The sequence below is a fragment of the Pseudophryne corroboree genome, chromosome 2 (genome assembly GCF_028390025.1).
Source record: "Pseudophryne corroboree isolate aPseCor3 chromosome 2, aPseCor3.hap2, whole genome shotgun sequence".
Lineage (NCBI taxonomy): Eukaryota > Metazoa > Chordata > Amphibia > Anura > Myobatrachidae > Pseudophryne > Pseudophryne corroboree.
In genome coordinates this window covers 905,564,124-905,581,233 of record NC_086445.1, presented here as the reverse complement: position 1 = coordinate 905,581,233, position 17,110 = coordinate 905,564,124, and the positions used below count along the sequence as shown (strand labels likewise).

The following is a 17,110-nucleotide window of genomic DNA, read 5'->3' as shown; positions in this document are numbered from 1 at the left end:
TTTCTCACACACACACACACACACACACACCCTTTCTTTCTCTCACTTTTCCCATTAACTTACTGATCTGGCTGGCAGTGGCAGGAAGGATGGATCTGTAGCAGTCTGGCTCTTGTCCCGTGTAGCTCCACCCCCCGAGGTCCCGTGTAGCCCCGCCCCCTTTTCGGCTGAACACAGCCGTTGTCACTGGGGACTCTGGAGGCGGGAGGAGGAGGCTGCTACAACGCAGCAGCAGCAGGGGAGAGAGGCGCCGCCGGCAGCTTGGAGGTACTGCAGTGCAGAGCAATGACAAGCAGCTCAGCCGGTCGGGCCGCTTGTCATTGCTCGCTGGTGGGAGGCAGTGGGCCGGGCAGGATCGGTTTGCGGGCCGCATCCGGCCCGCGGGCCGTATTTTGCCCACCCCTAGTCTAGGGGCTACATTTAATAAGTGGCGCATTTCAAAGCCACAGTGCCTGCTGCAACAACGGTTGCTGGATTTAAAGCATTAATAATGCTATTGTATGAGGTATTGCGATAAAATGTTTAAAAAAACAAAACCAGGTGTGTTTTGTATGTAATATTATTGACCCTGGCTGAATGTTTACCTACTTTCAGCCAGGGTCAATAATTCATAAATCAAGCCATTCCTTTCCTGACTGACAAAGCCCACAAACGAGCATCCATCAAGAATAATTCAGATTAAATGCTACATCAATCAAGTTATTCATTTGTATGGTATAATGAAAACAATTACATGCTCCGACATTGCATCCATAAATTCTTGTCTTTGATACTCCCTGCGACGAAGATGTCGATATACATGAAACTCGCCACTGCCAGCCCCAGCACTGGATCCTGAATAAATAAATGTAAATACAACTAAGTCAAACTATTCATTTAGAAAATAAAATGTAGGTTTTACCTAAATAAAAACCACAACAGAAACAAATGAATAGTTACTAACAATAACGAGTACCTCAACAGGGGAAAAAAAACTAAAACTAAAAGGGAGCACACAATGGAGAACGGGTCCTTTTCAATGCAATACACAACTTGTCCAAGGTGATTGCATCAGGACTTTTCTCTGACGTCCTAGTGGATGCTGGGGACTCCGTAAGGACCATGGGGAATAGACGGGCTCCGCAGGAGACTGGGCACTCTAAAGAAAGATTCAGGACTATCTAGTGTGCACTGGCTCCTCCCCCTATGACCCTCCTCCAAGCCTCAGTTAGATTTCTATGCCCGGCCGAGCTGGATGCACACTAGGGGCTCTCCTGAGCTCCTAGAAAGAAAGTATAGTTTAGGTTTTTTATTTTACAGTGAGACCTGCTGGCAACAGGCTCACTGCAGCGAGGGACTAAGGGGAGAAGAAGCGAACCTACCTAACTGGTGGTAGCTTGGGCTTCTTAGGCTACTGGACACCATAAGCTCCAGAGGGATCGAACACAGGACCCGACCTCGTCGTCCGTTCCCGGAGCCGCGCCGCCGTCCCCCTTACAGAGCCAGAAGCAAGAAGGTCCGGAAAATCGGCGGCTGAAGACTTCTGTCTTCCTCCAAGGTAGCGCACAGCACTGCAGCTGTGCGCCATTGCTCCTCATGCACACCACACACTTCGGTCACTGATGGGTGCAGTTCGCTGGGGGGGGGGGGCGCCCTGAGCAGCAATAATATACACCTTGGCTGGCAAACTAACACCATATATAGCCCCAGGGGCTATATAGGTGTAAATTAACCCCTGCCAGACGTTTTAAAATAGCGTGAGAAAGCCCGCCGAAAAAGGGGCGGACCCTTCTCCCTCAGCACACTGGCGCCATTTTCCCTCACAGCTTCGCTGGAAGGATCGCTCCCTGGCTCTCCCCTGCAGTCCTGCACTACAGAAAGGGTAAAAAAGAGAGGGGGGGCACAATTTAGGCGCAGTATATATATATATGCAGCTATAAGGGAAAACACTTTTATAAGGTGATATCCCTGTGATATATAGCGCTCTGGTGTGTGCTGGCATACTCTCCCTCTGTCTCCCCAAAGGGCTTTGTGGGGTCCTATCCTCTGTCAGAGCATTCCCTGTGTGTGTGCTGTATGTCGGTACTGCTGTGTCGACATGTATGATGAGGATAATGATGTGGAGGCGGAGCAAATGCCTGTGAATGTGATGTCACCCCCTGCGGGGTCGACACTTGTGTGGATGGACTTATGGAAGGAATTACGTGACAGTGTCAGCTCCTTACATAAAAGGTTTGACGACATAGGACAGCCGGCTTCTCAGCTTGTGCCTGTCCAAGCGTCTCAAATGTCATCAGGGGCTGTAAAACGCCCGCTACCTCAGATGACAGATACAGATGTCGACACGGATACCGACTCCAGTGTCGACGACGATGAGACTAGTGTACCCTCCAATAGGTCCACCCGTTACATGATTGAGGCAATGAAAAATGTATTACACATTTCTGATAATACCCCAGGTACCACAAAAAAGGGTATTATGTTTGGTGAGAAAAAACTACCAGTAGTTTTTCCTGCATCTGAGGAATTAAATGAGGTGTGTGAGGAAGCGTGGTCTTCCCCAGATAAGAAATTAATAGTTTCTAAACGGTTATTGGCAGCGTACCCTTTCCCGCGAGAGGATAGGTCACGTTGGGAAACACCCCCTAGGGTAGATAAAGCGCTGACACGCTTATCAAAAAAGGTGGCACTATTGTCTACGGCCGCCCTAAAGGAACCTGCTGATAGAAAGCAGGAACATACCCTTAAAGCTATATACACACACACCGGCATTATATTGAGACCCGCTATTGCATCGGCTTGGATGTGCAGTGCTGCAGCTGCGTGGTCAGATTCCCTGTCGGATAACATTGATACCATGGATAGGGACAATATTTTGCCGACGATAGAGCATATAAAAGACGCCGTCTTATACATGCGTGATGCACAGAGGGATATTTGCCGGCTGGCATCAAAAATAAGCGCTATGTCCATTGCCGCCAGAAGGACTCGGCAATGGTCAGGCGATGCCGACTCGAAGCGGCACATGGAAGTTTTGCCCTATAAAGGGATGGAACTTTTTGGGGATGGTCTGTCAGACCTCGTTTCCACAGCTACTGCTGGGAAATCGACCTTTTTGCCACAGGCTACCCCACAGCAAAAGAAAGCACCGTATTATCAGGTACAGTCCTTTCGGCCCCAGAAAAATAAGAGGGCTAGAGGCTCATCCTTTCTGCCGAGGGGCAGAGGTAGGGGGAAAAAGCTGCAGCACACAGCTAGTTCCCAAGAGCAGAAGTCCTCCCCTGCGTCCGGTAAGTCCACAGCATGACGCTGGGGCTGCTCAGGCGGACCCGGGTACGGTGGGGGCCCGTCTCAGGAATTTCAGCACACAGTGGGCTCTCTCACAGGTGGATCCCTGGGTCCTTCAAGTAGTGTCTCAGGGGTACAGGCTGGAATTCGAGACGTCTCCCCCCTGCCGTTTCCTAAAATCTGCCTTACCGGCAACTTCCTCTGCCAGGGAGGCAGTGTTGGTGGCTATTCAAAAACTATATTCACAGCAAGTGATTGTCAAGGTACCCCTCCTTCAACAGGGAAAGGGTTACTATTCCACAATGTTTGTGGTACCGAAACCGGACGGTTCGGTGAGACCCATCTTAAATTTAAAAGCCTTGAACACTTATATCAAAAGGTTCAAGTTCAAGATGGAATCGCTCAGGGCGGTTATTGCGAGCCTGGACGAGGGGGATTACATGGTCTCCCTGGACATCAAGGATGCGTACCTGCATGTCCCTATTTACCCTCCGCACCAGGAGTACCTCAAATTTGTGGTACAGGACTGTCACTATCAGTTCCAGACGCTGCCGTTTGGGTTATCCACGGCACCGAGGGTCTTTACCAAGGTAATGGCCGAAATTATGATACTCCTTCGCAAGAAGGGAGTTTTAATTATCCCATACTTGGACGATCTCCTGATAAAGGCGAGGTCCAGAGAACAGTTGGTAGTGGGGGTAGCACTTTCTCGGGAAGTGCTACAACAGCACGGCTGGATTCTCAATATTCCAAAGTCACAGCTGGTCCTGACGACACGTCTTCTGTTCCTGGGAATGATTCTGGACACAGACCAGAAAAGAGTGTTTCTTCCAGTGGAAAAAGCCGAGGAGTTGTCATCTCTAGTCAGAGACATCCTAAAACCAGGACAGGTGTTGGTACATCAATGCACACGAGTCCTGGGAAAAATGGTAGCTTCGTACGAAGCAATCCCATTCGGAAGGTTCCACGCAAGGACGTTCCAGTGGGACCTGTTGGACAAATGGTCCGGGTCCCATCTCCAGATGCAACAGCGGATAACCCTGTCGGCAAGGACCAGGGTGTCGATGCTGTTGTGGCTGCAGAGGGCTCATCTACTAGAGGGCCGCAGATTCGGAATACAGGACTGGGTCCTGGTGACCACGGATGCCAGCCTTCGGGGCTGGGTGCAGTCACACAGGGAAGAAATTTCCAAGGACTGTGGTCAAATCGGGAGATTTCGCTTCACATAAATATTCTGGAGCTAAGGGCCATTTACAATGCCCTAAGCCAAGCAAGGCCCCTGCTTCAGAACCAGCCGGTACTGATCCAATCAGACAACATCACGGCGGTCGCCCATGTAAACAGACAGGGCGGCACAAGAAGCAGGATGGCGATGGCAGAAGCCACAAGGATTCTCCGATGGGCAGAGAATCATGTGTTGGCACTGACAGCAGTGTTCATTCCGGGAGTGGACAACTGGGAAGCAGACTTCCTCAGCAGGCACGACCTCCACCCGGGAGAATGGGGACTTCATCCAGAAGTCTTCCAAATGCTGGTAGACCGTTGGGAAAGACCACAGGTGGACATGATGGCGTCCCGCCTCAACAAAAAGTTGAAAAGATATTGCGCCAGGTCAAGGGGCCCTCAGGCGATCGCTGTGGACGCTCTAGTGACACCGTGGGTGTACCATTCGGTTTATGTGTTTCCTCCTCTGCCTCTCATTCCCAAGGTACTGAGAATAATAAGAAAGCGAGGAGTGAAAACTATACTCGTGGTTCCGGATTGGCCAAGAAGAGCTTGGTACCCGGAACTTCAAGAGATGCTTGCAGAGGACCCTTGGCCTCTGCCGCTCAGACAAGACCTGCTGTAGCAGGGACCCTGTCTGTTCCAAGACTTACCGCGGCTACATTTGACGGCATGGCGGTTGAACACCGGATCCTAAAGGAAAAGGGCATTCCGGAGGAAGTCATCCCTACCCTGATCAAAGCCAGGAAGGATGTCACCGCAAAACATTATCACCGCATTTGGCGAAAATATGTTGCGTGGTGTGAGGCCAAGAAGGCCCTGGCGGAAGAATTTCAGCTGGGTCGATTCCTGCATTTCCTGCAAGCAGGGGTGACGTTGGGCCTCAAATTGGGGTCCATTAAGGTCCAGATTTCGGCTCTGTCGATTTTCTTCCAAAAAGAACTGGCTTCACTGCCTGAAGTTCAGACGTTTGTCAAAGGAGTTCTGCATATTCAGCCTCCTTTTGTGGCCCCAGTGGCACCTTGGGATCTCAATGTGGTTTTGGAATACCTGAAATCACATTGGTTCGAGCCACTTAAGACTGTGGATTTGAAATATCTCACGTGGAAAGTGGTCATGTTGTTGGCCCTGGCTTCGGCCAGGCGAGTATCAGAATTGGCGGCTTTGTCTTGTAAAAGTCCTTATCTGATTTTCCATATGGATAGGGCAGAGTTGAGGACTCGTCCTCAGTTTCTCCCGAAGGTGGTCTCAGCTTTTCACTTGAACCAACCTATTGTGGTGCCTGCGGCTACCAGGGACTTGGAGGATTCCAAGTTACTGGACGTAGTCAGGGCCCTGAAAATGTATGTTTCCAGGACGGCTGGAGTCAGGAAGACTGACTCGCTGTTTATCCTGTATGCACCCAACAAGCTGGGTGCTCCTGCTTCTAAGCAGTCTATCGCGCGCTGGATTTGTAGCACTATTCAGCTGGCGCATTCTGCGGTGGGATTACCGCAGCCTAAATCAGTGAAAGCCCATTCCACAAGGAAGGTGGGCTCATCTTGGGCGGCTGCCCGAGGGGTCTCGGCTTTACAACTTTGCCGAGCTGCTACTTGGTCAGGGGTAAACACGTTTGCAAAATTCTACAAATTTGATACCCTGGCTGAGGAGGACCTTGAGTTCTCTCATTCGGTGCTGCAGAGTCATCCGCACTCTCCCGCCCGTTTGGGAGCTTTGGTATAATCCCCATGGTCCTTACGGAGTCCCCAGCATCCACTAGGACGTCAGAGAAAATAAGAATTTACTCACCGGTAATTCTATTTCTCGTAGTCCGTAGTGGATGCTGGGCGCCCATCCCAAGTGCGGATTGTCTGCAATACTTGTAAATAGTTATTGTTACTATAATCGGGTTGTTACTGCGAGCCATCGGTTCAGAGGCTCCATTGTTATCATACTGTTAACCGGGGTTCCTATCACGAGTTATATGGTGTGATTGGTGTGGCTGGTATGAGTCTTACCCGGGATTCAAAAATCCTTCCTTATTGTGTACGCTCTTCCGGGCACAGTTCCTAACTGAGGCTTGGAGGAGGGTCATAGGGGGAGGAGCCAGTGCACACCAGATAGTCCTGAATCTTTCTTTAAGAGTGCCCAGTCTCCTGCGGAGCCCGTCTATTCCCCATGGTCCTTACGGAGTCCCCAGCATCCACTACGGACTACGAGAAATAGAATTACCGGTGAGTAAATTCTTATTTTTCCACTTACAATTTAGCAGCCCAATGTATGGATGTAATATTCCAAGATACTACGATCATACTACAAAGAAGGAGGGACCAACTCGGTTTTTAAATTGTTAACATTCTTTGTGGTTGAAGAACAACATTTAAACTTATCCGCACATTGGGCAGCAAAACGGTTAAAGCAAAGTAAAAATATATGTAAAACAATCAAAAAAATCCTCAGAGGTTTTGAAGGTCTGGATAGTTAGTAGGGAGAAATATGACGGTTCAGACTATTATCTTCCAAAACGCATTAGCTGAATATTAGCTGTAGTCTCTTATATAACAGGAAACTGATCAGTATAGTGATGCACAATCTTTTTGAAGCCAGGTTCCCAAACTTCAATGAAAGTGTTCAGGGTTTCATACCTTTTGACATCTGTCCGAATGCCCCTCAGTAGGGATTGCCAGTACACACTGGCACAATGTTAACAAAGGATGGAACGACAATGTTCCATCTTCCATTAGCATAAACAAGGACGCTAGTGACGGATGCTAGGTTTAATGTGCAGAACATCAAACCAAGCGTCTGTTGCTTGCGACCGCATTAGCACGCAGTCCTGTGTACATACTGAGCGATGTAAGCGATATGTCGGTTCAAAAACGGCATTTTGGCGCAACATCGCTCCAGTGTGTACCCAGAACTAATGTGTATTACCCCTTTCACACCAGAAGCCAAGGCTATTTCACATAAAGAGGCCAATCCCGGGCCATTTTTTCAATCCCAAGTATCGGGGGCGGGCGGGTGGGAAACATTGTGTCTTCTCTTGGAGGCTCTCAGCGGTGACGGTGGATGGTGCAGCATGACCTGTGACTGCATGTGACGCTGCACGGGGAGCCAGGAAGCGTCTGAGCGTCCTGGGGAGCCTCAACGCCGCCCGGCTTAAAAGAAACTAGGGGCCGTCTGATCCCTCAATCCCCGGGATTTTAGCTGCCAATCCCAGGATTGAATTGCGGCTGTTTTTGGGCCTAAATTCTGGGATCCCGCCGATCCAGAGATTGGCCTCCCTAATTGCACATGAATGTGCAGCAAGTTAGTGTGAGAGCAAACTACCCGGTCCCCAACTCTTTATCAGGGTCGGGGCTGAGACACGAGAATTTGCAGACTTGCTAGACCCAGCAAATTCCCAGCATGCTATCTGAAAGTGGTATTTCATATGCGGACAAGAGTCTGGCTTTCTCACCCCTGGACTTGGTATTTTATACTAATTTTACTAATGAGGTTACTTGTCCGCTGTGTGTTTCACCAACCCACGTTAGTTTGTGGAAGTATTAATTCCATATGTTCTTGTATTGTTAGCAATACATGTATACAGTGTCAACAGGGCCTGATTCAGAGAGGGAAGGTTTTGCACAGCAACTATGGGGGTAATTCAGAGTTGATCGCAGCAGCAAATTTGTTAGCAGTTGGGCAAAACCATGTGCACTGCAGGGGGGGCAGATATAACGTGCAGAGAGAGTTAGATTTGGGTGGGTTATTTTGTTTCTGTGCAGGGTAAATACTGGCTGCTTTATTTTTACACTGCAATTTAGATTTCAGTTTGAACACACCACACCCAAATCTAACTCTCTCTGCACATGTTATATCTGCCTCCCCTGCAGTGCACATGGTTTTGCCCAACTGCTAACAAATTTGCTGCTGCGGTCAGGTCTGAATTAGGATGCAGCTGCTGTGCAAAAAAATTCTGTTGCCCGCTGGAGGTGTCTACCTTCTGCCAGCATCTCAGATTTCAGTTCTGCATCTGAAGACATAGCATCAGATCACCACTGTGGCAGCACCAATCACCACCTCCTGTCCACTTGCAAATCCAGTAAATCTGCGTCGGAAGGTGCAGACACTGGCCTCGCCACTCTCAGAAAACAGAGCAAACATGCAACCATTTTCTGGAAATACAGGCAGTGCCAACCTACCCCCAAACAGCATGTCAATCGTGTTGCGCTTTGTGAGCACTATGTGCGATTTCACAGGACTTGTTCTGCAAATGCGCAGTCCCACAAACATCGGAGATGTGCGTAAACCATTTAGAGGTTTCTGATGAGTAATGCATGCGAGATAACCAGACCGTTTATACTGCTTGCTCTGTAGCACTCCAGTTTGCTGCTGTAATGTGAATGTTCCTCCCAGTGCTCTCTAGTAAAAAATGAGCATGTCACAAATACAACTCTGCCTGTTAGTTAAAAAGAATGCTGTCAGCAATAAGCAAATACATAAAGCAGAAAATCGCCTATATACTGTTGTAGTACTAGTTTCAGGAAGGCATGTATAAACCCATCATTTATAGTTGTCTAAAGCAAGAAAATAAGATTTTACTCACCGGTAAATCTATTTCTCGTAGTCCGTAGTGGATGCTGGGAACTCCGAAAGGACCATGGGGAATAGCGGCTCCGCAGGAGACTGGGCACAACTAAAGAAAGCTTTAGGTCACCTGGTGTGCACTGGCTCCTCCCACTATGACCCTCCTCCAAGCCTCAGTTAGGACACTGTGCCCGGACGAGCTGACATAATAAGGAAGGACTCATACCAGCCACACCAATCACACCGTACAACTCGTGATACTATATCCAGTTTGACAGTATGAAAACAACTGAGCCTCTCAACAGATGGCTCAACAATAACCCTTTAGTTAGCAATAACTATTTACAAGTATTGCAGACAATCCGCACTTGGGATGGGCACCCAGCATCCACTACGGACTACGAGAAATAGATTTACCGGTGAGTAAAATCTTATTTTCTCTGACGTCCTAGTGGATGCTGGGAACTCCGAAAGAACCATGGGGATTATACCAAAGCTCCCAAACGGGCGGGAGAGTGCGGATGACTCTGCAGCACCGAATGAGAGAACTCAAGGTCCTCCTCAGCCAGGGTATCAAATTTGTAGAATTTTGCAAACGTGTTTGTCCCTGACCAAGTAACAGCTCGGCAAAGTTGTAAAGCCGAGACTTCTCGGGCAGCCGCCCAAGATGAGCCCACCTTCCCTGTGGAATGGGCTTTCACTGATTTAGGATGCGGCAGTCCAGCCGCAGAATGCGCCTGCTGAATCGTGTCACAGATCCAGCGAGCGATAGTCTGCTTAGAAGCAGGAGCACCCAGCCTGTTGGGTGCATACAGGATAAATAGCGAGTCAATTTTCTTGACTCTAGCCGTCCTGGAAACATAATTTTTCAAGGCCCTGACTACGTCCAGTAACTTGGAATCCTCCAAGTCCCTAGTAGCCGCAGGCACCACAATAGGTTGGTTCAAGTGAAAAACTGATACCACCTTAGGGAGAAACTGGGAACGAGTCCTCAATTCTGCCCTATCCATATGGAAAATCAGATAAGGACTTTTATATGACAAAGCCGCCAATTCTGATACACGCCTGGCCGAAGCCAAGGTCAATAACATGACCACTTTCCGCGTGAGATATTTTAGATCCACGGTTTTTAGTGGTTCAAACCAATGTGATTTTAAGAAACTCAACACCACGTTGAGATCCCAAGGTGCCACTGGAGGCACAACTGGGGGCTGAATATGCAGCACTCCTTTTACAATGTCTGAACTTCAGGTACTGAAGTTAATTCTTTCTGGAAGAAAATCGACAGAGCCGAGATCTGTATCTTAAAGGAGCCTAATTTTAGGCCCATAGACACTCCTGCTTGTAGGAAATGCAGAAATCGACCTAGTTGAAATTCCTCTGTTGGGGCCTTTTGTGGCCTCACACCAAGCAACATATTTCCGCCATATGCGGTGATAATGTTTTGCAGTTACATCTTTCCTGGCTTGAATCAGCGTAGGAATTACTTCCTCCGGAATGCCCTTTTCCTTTAGGATCCGGCGTTCAACCGCCATGCCATCAAAACGTAGCCGCGGTAAGTCTTGGAACAGACAGGGCCCCTGCTGCAGCAGGTCCTGTCTGAGCGGCAGAGGCCATGGGTCCTCTGATATAATTTCTTGAAGTTCTGGGTACCAGGCTCTTCTTGGCCAATCCGGAACCACGAGTATCGTTCTTACTCCTCGCCTTCCTATTATTCTCAGTACCTTTGGTATGAGAGGCAGAGGGGGGAACACATAAACCGACTGGTACACCCACGGTGTTACCAGAGCGTCCACAGCTATCGCCTGAAGGTCCCTTGACCTGGCACAATATCTTTTATAGCTTTTTGTTGAGGCGGGACGCCTTCATGTCCACCTGTGGCCTTTCCCAATGGTGTACAATCCTTTGGAAGACTTCTGGATGAAGTCCCCACTCTCTCGGGTGGAAGTCGTGTCTGCTGAGAAGATCTGCTTCCAGTTGTCCACTCCGGGAATGAACACTGCTGACAGTGCTAACACATGATTTTCCGCCCATCGGAGAATCCTTGTGGCTTCTGCCATCGCCATCCTGCTTCTTGTGCCGCCCTGTTGGTTTACATGGGCGACTGCCGTGATGTTGTCTGATTGGATCAGGACCGGCCGGTTTTGAAGCAGAGGTCTTGCCTGACTCAGGGCATTGTAAATGGCCCTCAGTTCCAGAATATTTATGTAGGGAAGTCACCTGACTTGACCAAAGTCCCTGGAAGCTTCTTCCCTGTGTGACTGCCCCCCAGCCTCAAAGGCTGGCATCCATGGTCACTAGGACCTAGTCCTGTATGTCGAACCTGCGGCCCTCTTGAAGATGGGCACTCTGCAGCCACTACAGTAGAGATACCCTGGTCCTTGGAGACAGGGTTATCAGCCGATGCATCTGAAGATGTGATCCGGACCACTTGTCCAACAGGTCCCCCTGAAAAGTTCTTGCATGGAACCTGCCGAATGGGATTGCTTCGTAGGAAGCTATCATTTTTCCCAGGACTCGCGTGCAATGATGCACCGATAACTGTTTTGGCTTCAGGAGGTCTCTGACTAGAGATGACAGCTCCTTGGCTTTCTCCTCCGGGAGAAACACTTATTTCTGGTCTGTGTCCAGAACCATCCCCAGGAACAGTAGACGTGTCGTAGGAAACAGCTGTGTCTTTGGACTGTTTAGAATCCAACCGTGCTGTTGTAGCACTTTCCAAAATAGTGCTACCCCGACTAGCAACTGCTCCTTGGACCTCGCCCTTATAAGGAGATTGTCCAAGTACGGGATCATTAAAAACTCCCCTTTTTCGAAGGAGTATCATCATTCCGGCCATTACCTTGGTAACACCCTCGGTGCCATGTACAGTCCAAACGGCAGAGTCTGGACTTGGTAATGGTAATCCTGTACCACAAATCTGAGGTACTCCTGGCGAGGATAGTAAATGGGGACATGCAGGTAAGCATCCTTGATGTCCCGGGATACCATGTAATCCCCCTCGTCCAGGCTTGCAATAACCGCCCTGAGCGATTCCATCTTGAACTTGAATTTTTTTATGTATGTGTTCAAGGATTTTAAATATAAAAAAGGGTCACACCGAACCATGCGGTTTCGGTACCCCAAACCGTGTGGAATAGTAACCCCGTCCTTGTTGAAGTAGGGGCACCTTAAGTATTACCTGATGGGAATACAGCTTATTAATTGCCTCTAGCACAGCCTCCCTGCCTGAGGGAGTTGTCGGCAAGGCATATTTGAGGAAACGGCGGGGGGAAGACATCTCGAATTCCAGCTTTTACCCCTGAAATACTACTTGAATAAAACAGGGATCCACCTGTGAGCGAGCCCACTGATCGCTGAAATTTTTGAGACGGCCCCCCACCGTACCTGGCTACACCTGTGGAGCCCCCGCGTCATGCTGTGGACTCAGAGGAAGCGAGAGAAGAATTATGATTCTGGGAACAGGCTGACTGGTGCAGCTTTTTCCCTCTTCCCTTGTCTCTGTACAGAAAGGAAGCGCCTTTGACCCGCTTGCTTTTCTGAAGCCGAAAGGACTGTACCTGATAATACAGTGCTTTCTTAGTCTGTGAGGAAAACTGAGGTAAAAATATTTCTTCCCAGCTGTTGCTGCGGATACGAGGTCCCAGAGACCATCCCCAAATAATTCCTCACCCTTATAAGGCAGAATCTCTATGCGCTTTTTAAAGTCAGCATCACCTGTCCAGTGACAGGTCTCTAATACCCTCCTGACAGAATGGACATTACATTCATTTTGGATGCCAGCCGGCAAAATATCCCTCTGTGCATCCCTCATATATAAGACGACGTCTTTAATATGTTCCCATGTTAGCAAACTAGTATGTTTGACAGGGTCACCGACCACGCTGCAGCAGCACGCTCTGCAGGTTTCAGTCTAGTACCTGAGTGTGTAAATACAGACTTCAGGATAGCCTCCTGCTTTTTATCAACAGGTACCTTCAAAGTGGCCGTTCCTAAAACGGCAGTGCCACCTTTTTTGACAACCGTGTGAGCGCCTTATCCACCCTAGGGGATATCTCCCAGCGTAACTTATCCTCTGGCGGGAAAGGGTACGCCATCAGTAACTTTTTAGAAACTACCAGTTTCTTATCGAGGGGAACCCACGCTTTTCACACACTTCATTCATTCATCTGATGGGGGAACAAAACACTGCCTGCTTTTTCTCCCCAAACATAAAACCCTTTTTTAGTGGTACTTGGGTTAATGTCAGAAATGTGTAACACATTTTTTATTGCCGGGATTAAGTCACGGATGTTCCTAGTGGATTGTGTATATGTCTCAACCCTGTCGACACTGGAGTCAGACTCCGTGTCGACATCTGTGTCTGCCATCTGAGTGAGCGGGCGTTTTTTTGAGCCCCTGATGGCCTTTGAGACGCCTGGGCAGGCGCGGACTGAGAAGCCGGCTGTCCCACAGCTGTTACGTCATCCACCCTTTTATGTAAGGAGTTGACACTGTCGGTTAATACCTTTCACCTAACCATCCACTCTGGTGTCGGCCCCACAGGGGGCGACATCACATTTATCGGCATCTGCTCCGTCACCATATAAGCCTCCTCATTAAACATGTCGACACAGCTGTACCGACACACCGCACACACACAGGGAATGCTCTGACTGAGGACAGGACCCCACAAAGCCCTTTGGGGAGACAGAGAGGGAGTATGCCAGCACACACCAGAGCGCTATATAATGTGGGGATTAACACTATAACTGAGTGAAATTTCCCCAATAGCTGCTTGTATATATAATATTGCGCCTAAATTTAGTGCCCCCCCTCTCTTTTTAACCCTTTGAGCCTGAAAACTACAGGGGAGAGCCTGGGGAGCTTTCTTCCAGCTGCACTGTGAAGAGAAAATGGCGCCAGTGTGTCTGAGGGAGATAGCTCCGCCCCTTTTTCGCAGACTTTTCTCCCGCTTTTTTCTGGATTCTGGCAGGGGTATTTACCACATATATAGCCTCTGGGGCTATATATTGTGGTATTTTTGCCAGCCAAGGTGTTAATATTGCTGCTCAGGGCGCCCCCCCCCCAGCGCCCTGCACCCTCAGTGACCGGAGTGTGAGGTGTACAAGAGGAGCAATGGCGCACAGCTGCAGTGCTGTGCGCTACCTTGGTGAAGACTGATGTCTTCTGCCGCCGATTTTCCGGACCTCTTCTTGCTTCTGGCTCTGTAAGGGGGATGGCGGCGCGGCTCCGGGACCGAACACCAAGGACTGGGCCTGCGGTCGATCCCTCTGGAGCTAATGGTGTCCAGTAGCCTAAGAAGCCCAATCCGGCTGCAAGCAGGCGAGTTCGCTTCTTCTCCCCTTAGTCCCTCGCTGCAGTGAGCCTGTTGCCAGCAGGTCTCACTGAAAATAAAAAACCTAAATCTATACTTTCTTTCTAAGGGCTCAGGAGAGCCCCTAGTGTGCATCCAACCTCGGCCGGGCACAAAATCTAACTGAGGCTTGGAGGAGGGTCATAGTGGGAGGAGCCAGTGCACACCAGGTGACCTAAAGCTTTCTTTAGTTGTGCCCAGTCTCCTGCGGAGCCGCTATTCCCCATGGTCCTTTCGGAGTTCCCGGCATCCACTAGGACGTCAGAGAAATCCCCTTTAAATCAACAATGTAATGGAGCCGTAGAATATTTGTGTGTGGACCAGTCTTGTACCTTCTAGTCTAGGAGAATCAGTGAACACGTTAATAAGATTTTACTTACCGATAAATCTATTTCTCGTAGTCCGTAGTGGATGCTGGGACTCCGTAAGGACCATGGGGAATAGCGGCTCCGCAGGAGACAGGGCACAAGAATAAAAGCTTTAGGATCAGGTGGTGTGCACTGGCTCCTCCCCCTATGACCCTCCTCCAAGCCTCAGTTAGGATACTGTGCCCGGACGAGCGTACATAATAAGGAAGGATATTGAATCCCGGGTAAGACTCATACCAGCCACACCAATCACACTGTACAACCTGTGATCTGAACCCAGTTAACAGCATGATAACAGCGGAGCCTCTGAAAAGATGGCTCACAACAATAATAACCCGATTTTTGTAACAATAACTATGTACAAGTATTGCAGACAATCCGCACTTGGGATGGGCGCCCAGCATCCACTACGGACTACGAGAAATAGATTTATCGGTAAGTAAAATCTTATTTTCTCTGACGTCCTAGTGGATGCTGGGACTCCGTCAGGACCATGGGGATTATACCAAAGCTCCCAAACGGGCGGGAGAGTGCGGATGACTCTGCAGCACCGAATGAGAGAACTCCAGGTCCTCCTCAGCCAGGGTATCAAATTTGTAGAATTTAGCAAACGTGTTTGCCCCTGACCAAGTAGCTGCTCGGCAAAGTTGTAAAGCCGAGACCCCTCGGGCAGCCGCCCAAGATGAGCCCACTTTCCTTGTGGAATGGGCTTTCACAGATTTTGGCTGTGGCAGACCTGCCACAGAATGTGCAAGTTGAATTGTACTACAAATCCAACGAGCAATAGTCTGCTTAGAAGCAGGAGCACCCAGCTTGTTGGGTGCATACAGGATAAACAGCGAGTCAGACTTTCTGACTCCCGCCGTCCTGGAAACATATATTTTCAGGGCCCTGACAACGTCAAGTAACTTGGAGTCCTCCAAGTCCCTAGTAGCCGCAGGCACCACAATAGGTTGGTTCATGTGAAAAGCAGAAACCACCTTAGGGAGAAATTGAGGACGAGTCCTCAATTCTGCCCTGTCAGAATGAAAAATTAAGTAAGGGCTTTTATATGATAAAGCCGCCAATTCTGACACACGCCTGGCTGAAGCCAGGGCTAACAGCATCGTCACCTTCCATGTGAGATATTTTAAGTCCACAGTGGTGAGTGGTTCAAATCAATGTGACTTAAGGAACCTCAAAACAACATTGAGATCCCAAGGTGCCACTGGAGGCACAAAAGGAGGTTGTATATGCAGTACCCCTTTTACAAATGTCTGAACTTCAGGTACTGAAGCCAGTTCTTTCTGGAAGAAAATCGACAGGGCCGAAATTTGAACCTTAATGGACCCTAATTTTAGGCCCATAGACAGTCCTGTTTGCAGGAAATGGAGGAAACGACCCAGTTGAAATTCCTCTGTAGGGGCCTTCTTGGCCTCACACCACGCAACATATTTTCGCCAAATGCGGTGATAATGTTTTGCGGTTACATCCTTCCTGGCTTTGACCAGGGTAGGGATGACTTCATCTGGAATGCCTTTTTCCTTCAGGATCCGGCGTTCAACCGCCATGCCGTCAAACGCAGCCGCGGTAAGTCTTGGAACAGACAAGGCCCCTGTTGGAGCAGGTCCTTTCTTAGAGGTAGAGGCCACGGGTCTTCCGTGAGCATCTCTTGAAGTTCCGAGTACAAAGTCCTTCTTGGCCAATCCGGAACCACGAGTATCGTTCTTACTCCTCTCCTTCTTATGATTCTCAGTACTTTTGGTATGAGAGGCAGAGGAGGGAACACATACACTGACTGGTACACCCACGGTGTCACCAGAGCGTCACCGCTATTGCCTGAGGGTCCCTTGACCTGGCGCAATATCTGTCTAGTTTTTTGTTTAGACGTGACGCCATCATGTCCACCTTTGGTTTTTCCCAACGGTTTACAATCAGGTGGAAGACTTCTGGGTGAAGTCCCCACTCTCCCGGGTGAAGGTCGTGTCTGCTGAGAAAGTCTGCTTCCCAGTTGTCCACTCCCGGAATGAACACTGCTGACAGAGCTATCACATGATTTTCCGCCCAGCGAAGAATCCTTGCAGCTTCTGCCATTGCCCTCCTGCTTCTCGTGCCGCCCTGTCTGTTTACGTGGGCGACTGACGTGATGTTGTCCGATTGGATCAATACCGCCTGACCCTGAAGCAGGGGTTTCGCTTGACTTAGGGCATTGTAAATGGCCCTTAGTTCCAGAATGTTTATATGAAGAGATGTTTCCATGCTTGACCACAAGCCCTGGAAATTTTTTCCCTGTGTGACTGCCCCCCAGCCTCTCAGGCTGGCGTCCGTGGTCACCAGGACCCAATCCTGAATGCCAAATATGCGG

At 49.2% G+C, this 17,110-nt stretch overlaps 1 protein-coding gene across 1 annotated transcript in view; it reads right to left on the bottom strand.

The window, feature by feature from the left end:
* The window catches only part of PRKRIP1 (PRKR interacting protein 1), a 38,898-nt gene that overhangs the window by 10,552 nt on the left and 11,236 nt on the right, over window positions 1-17,110 (bottom strand). Inside the window, exon 4 of the mRNA XM_063956064.1 lies at window positions 734-834. Within this exon, the coding sequence (XP_063812134.1) occupies window positions 734-834 (101 nt within the window). The remainder of the gene's footprint in view (window positions 1-733; window positions 835-17,110) is intronic.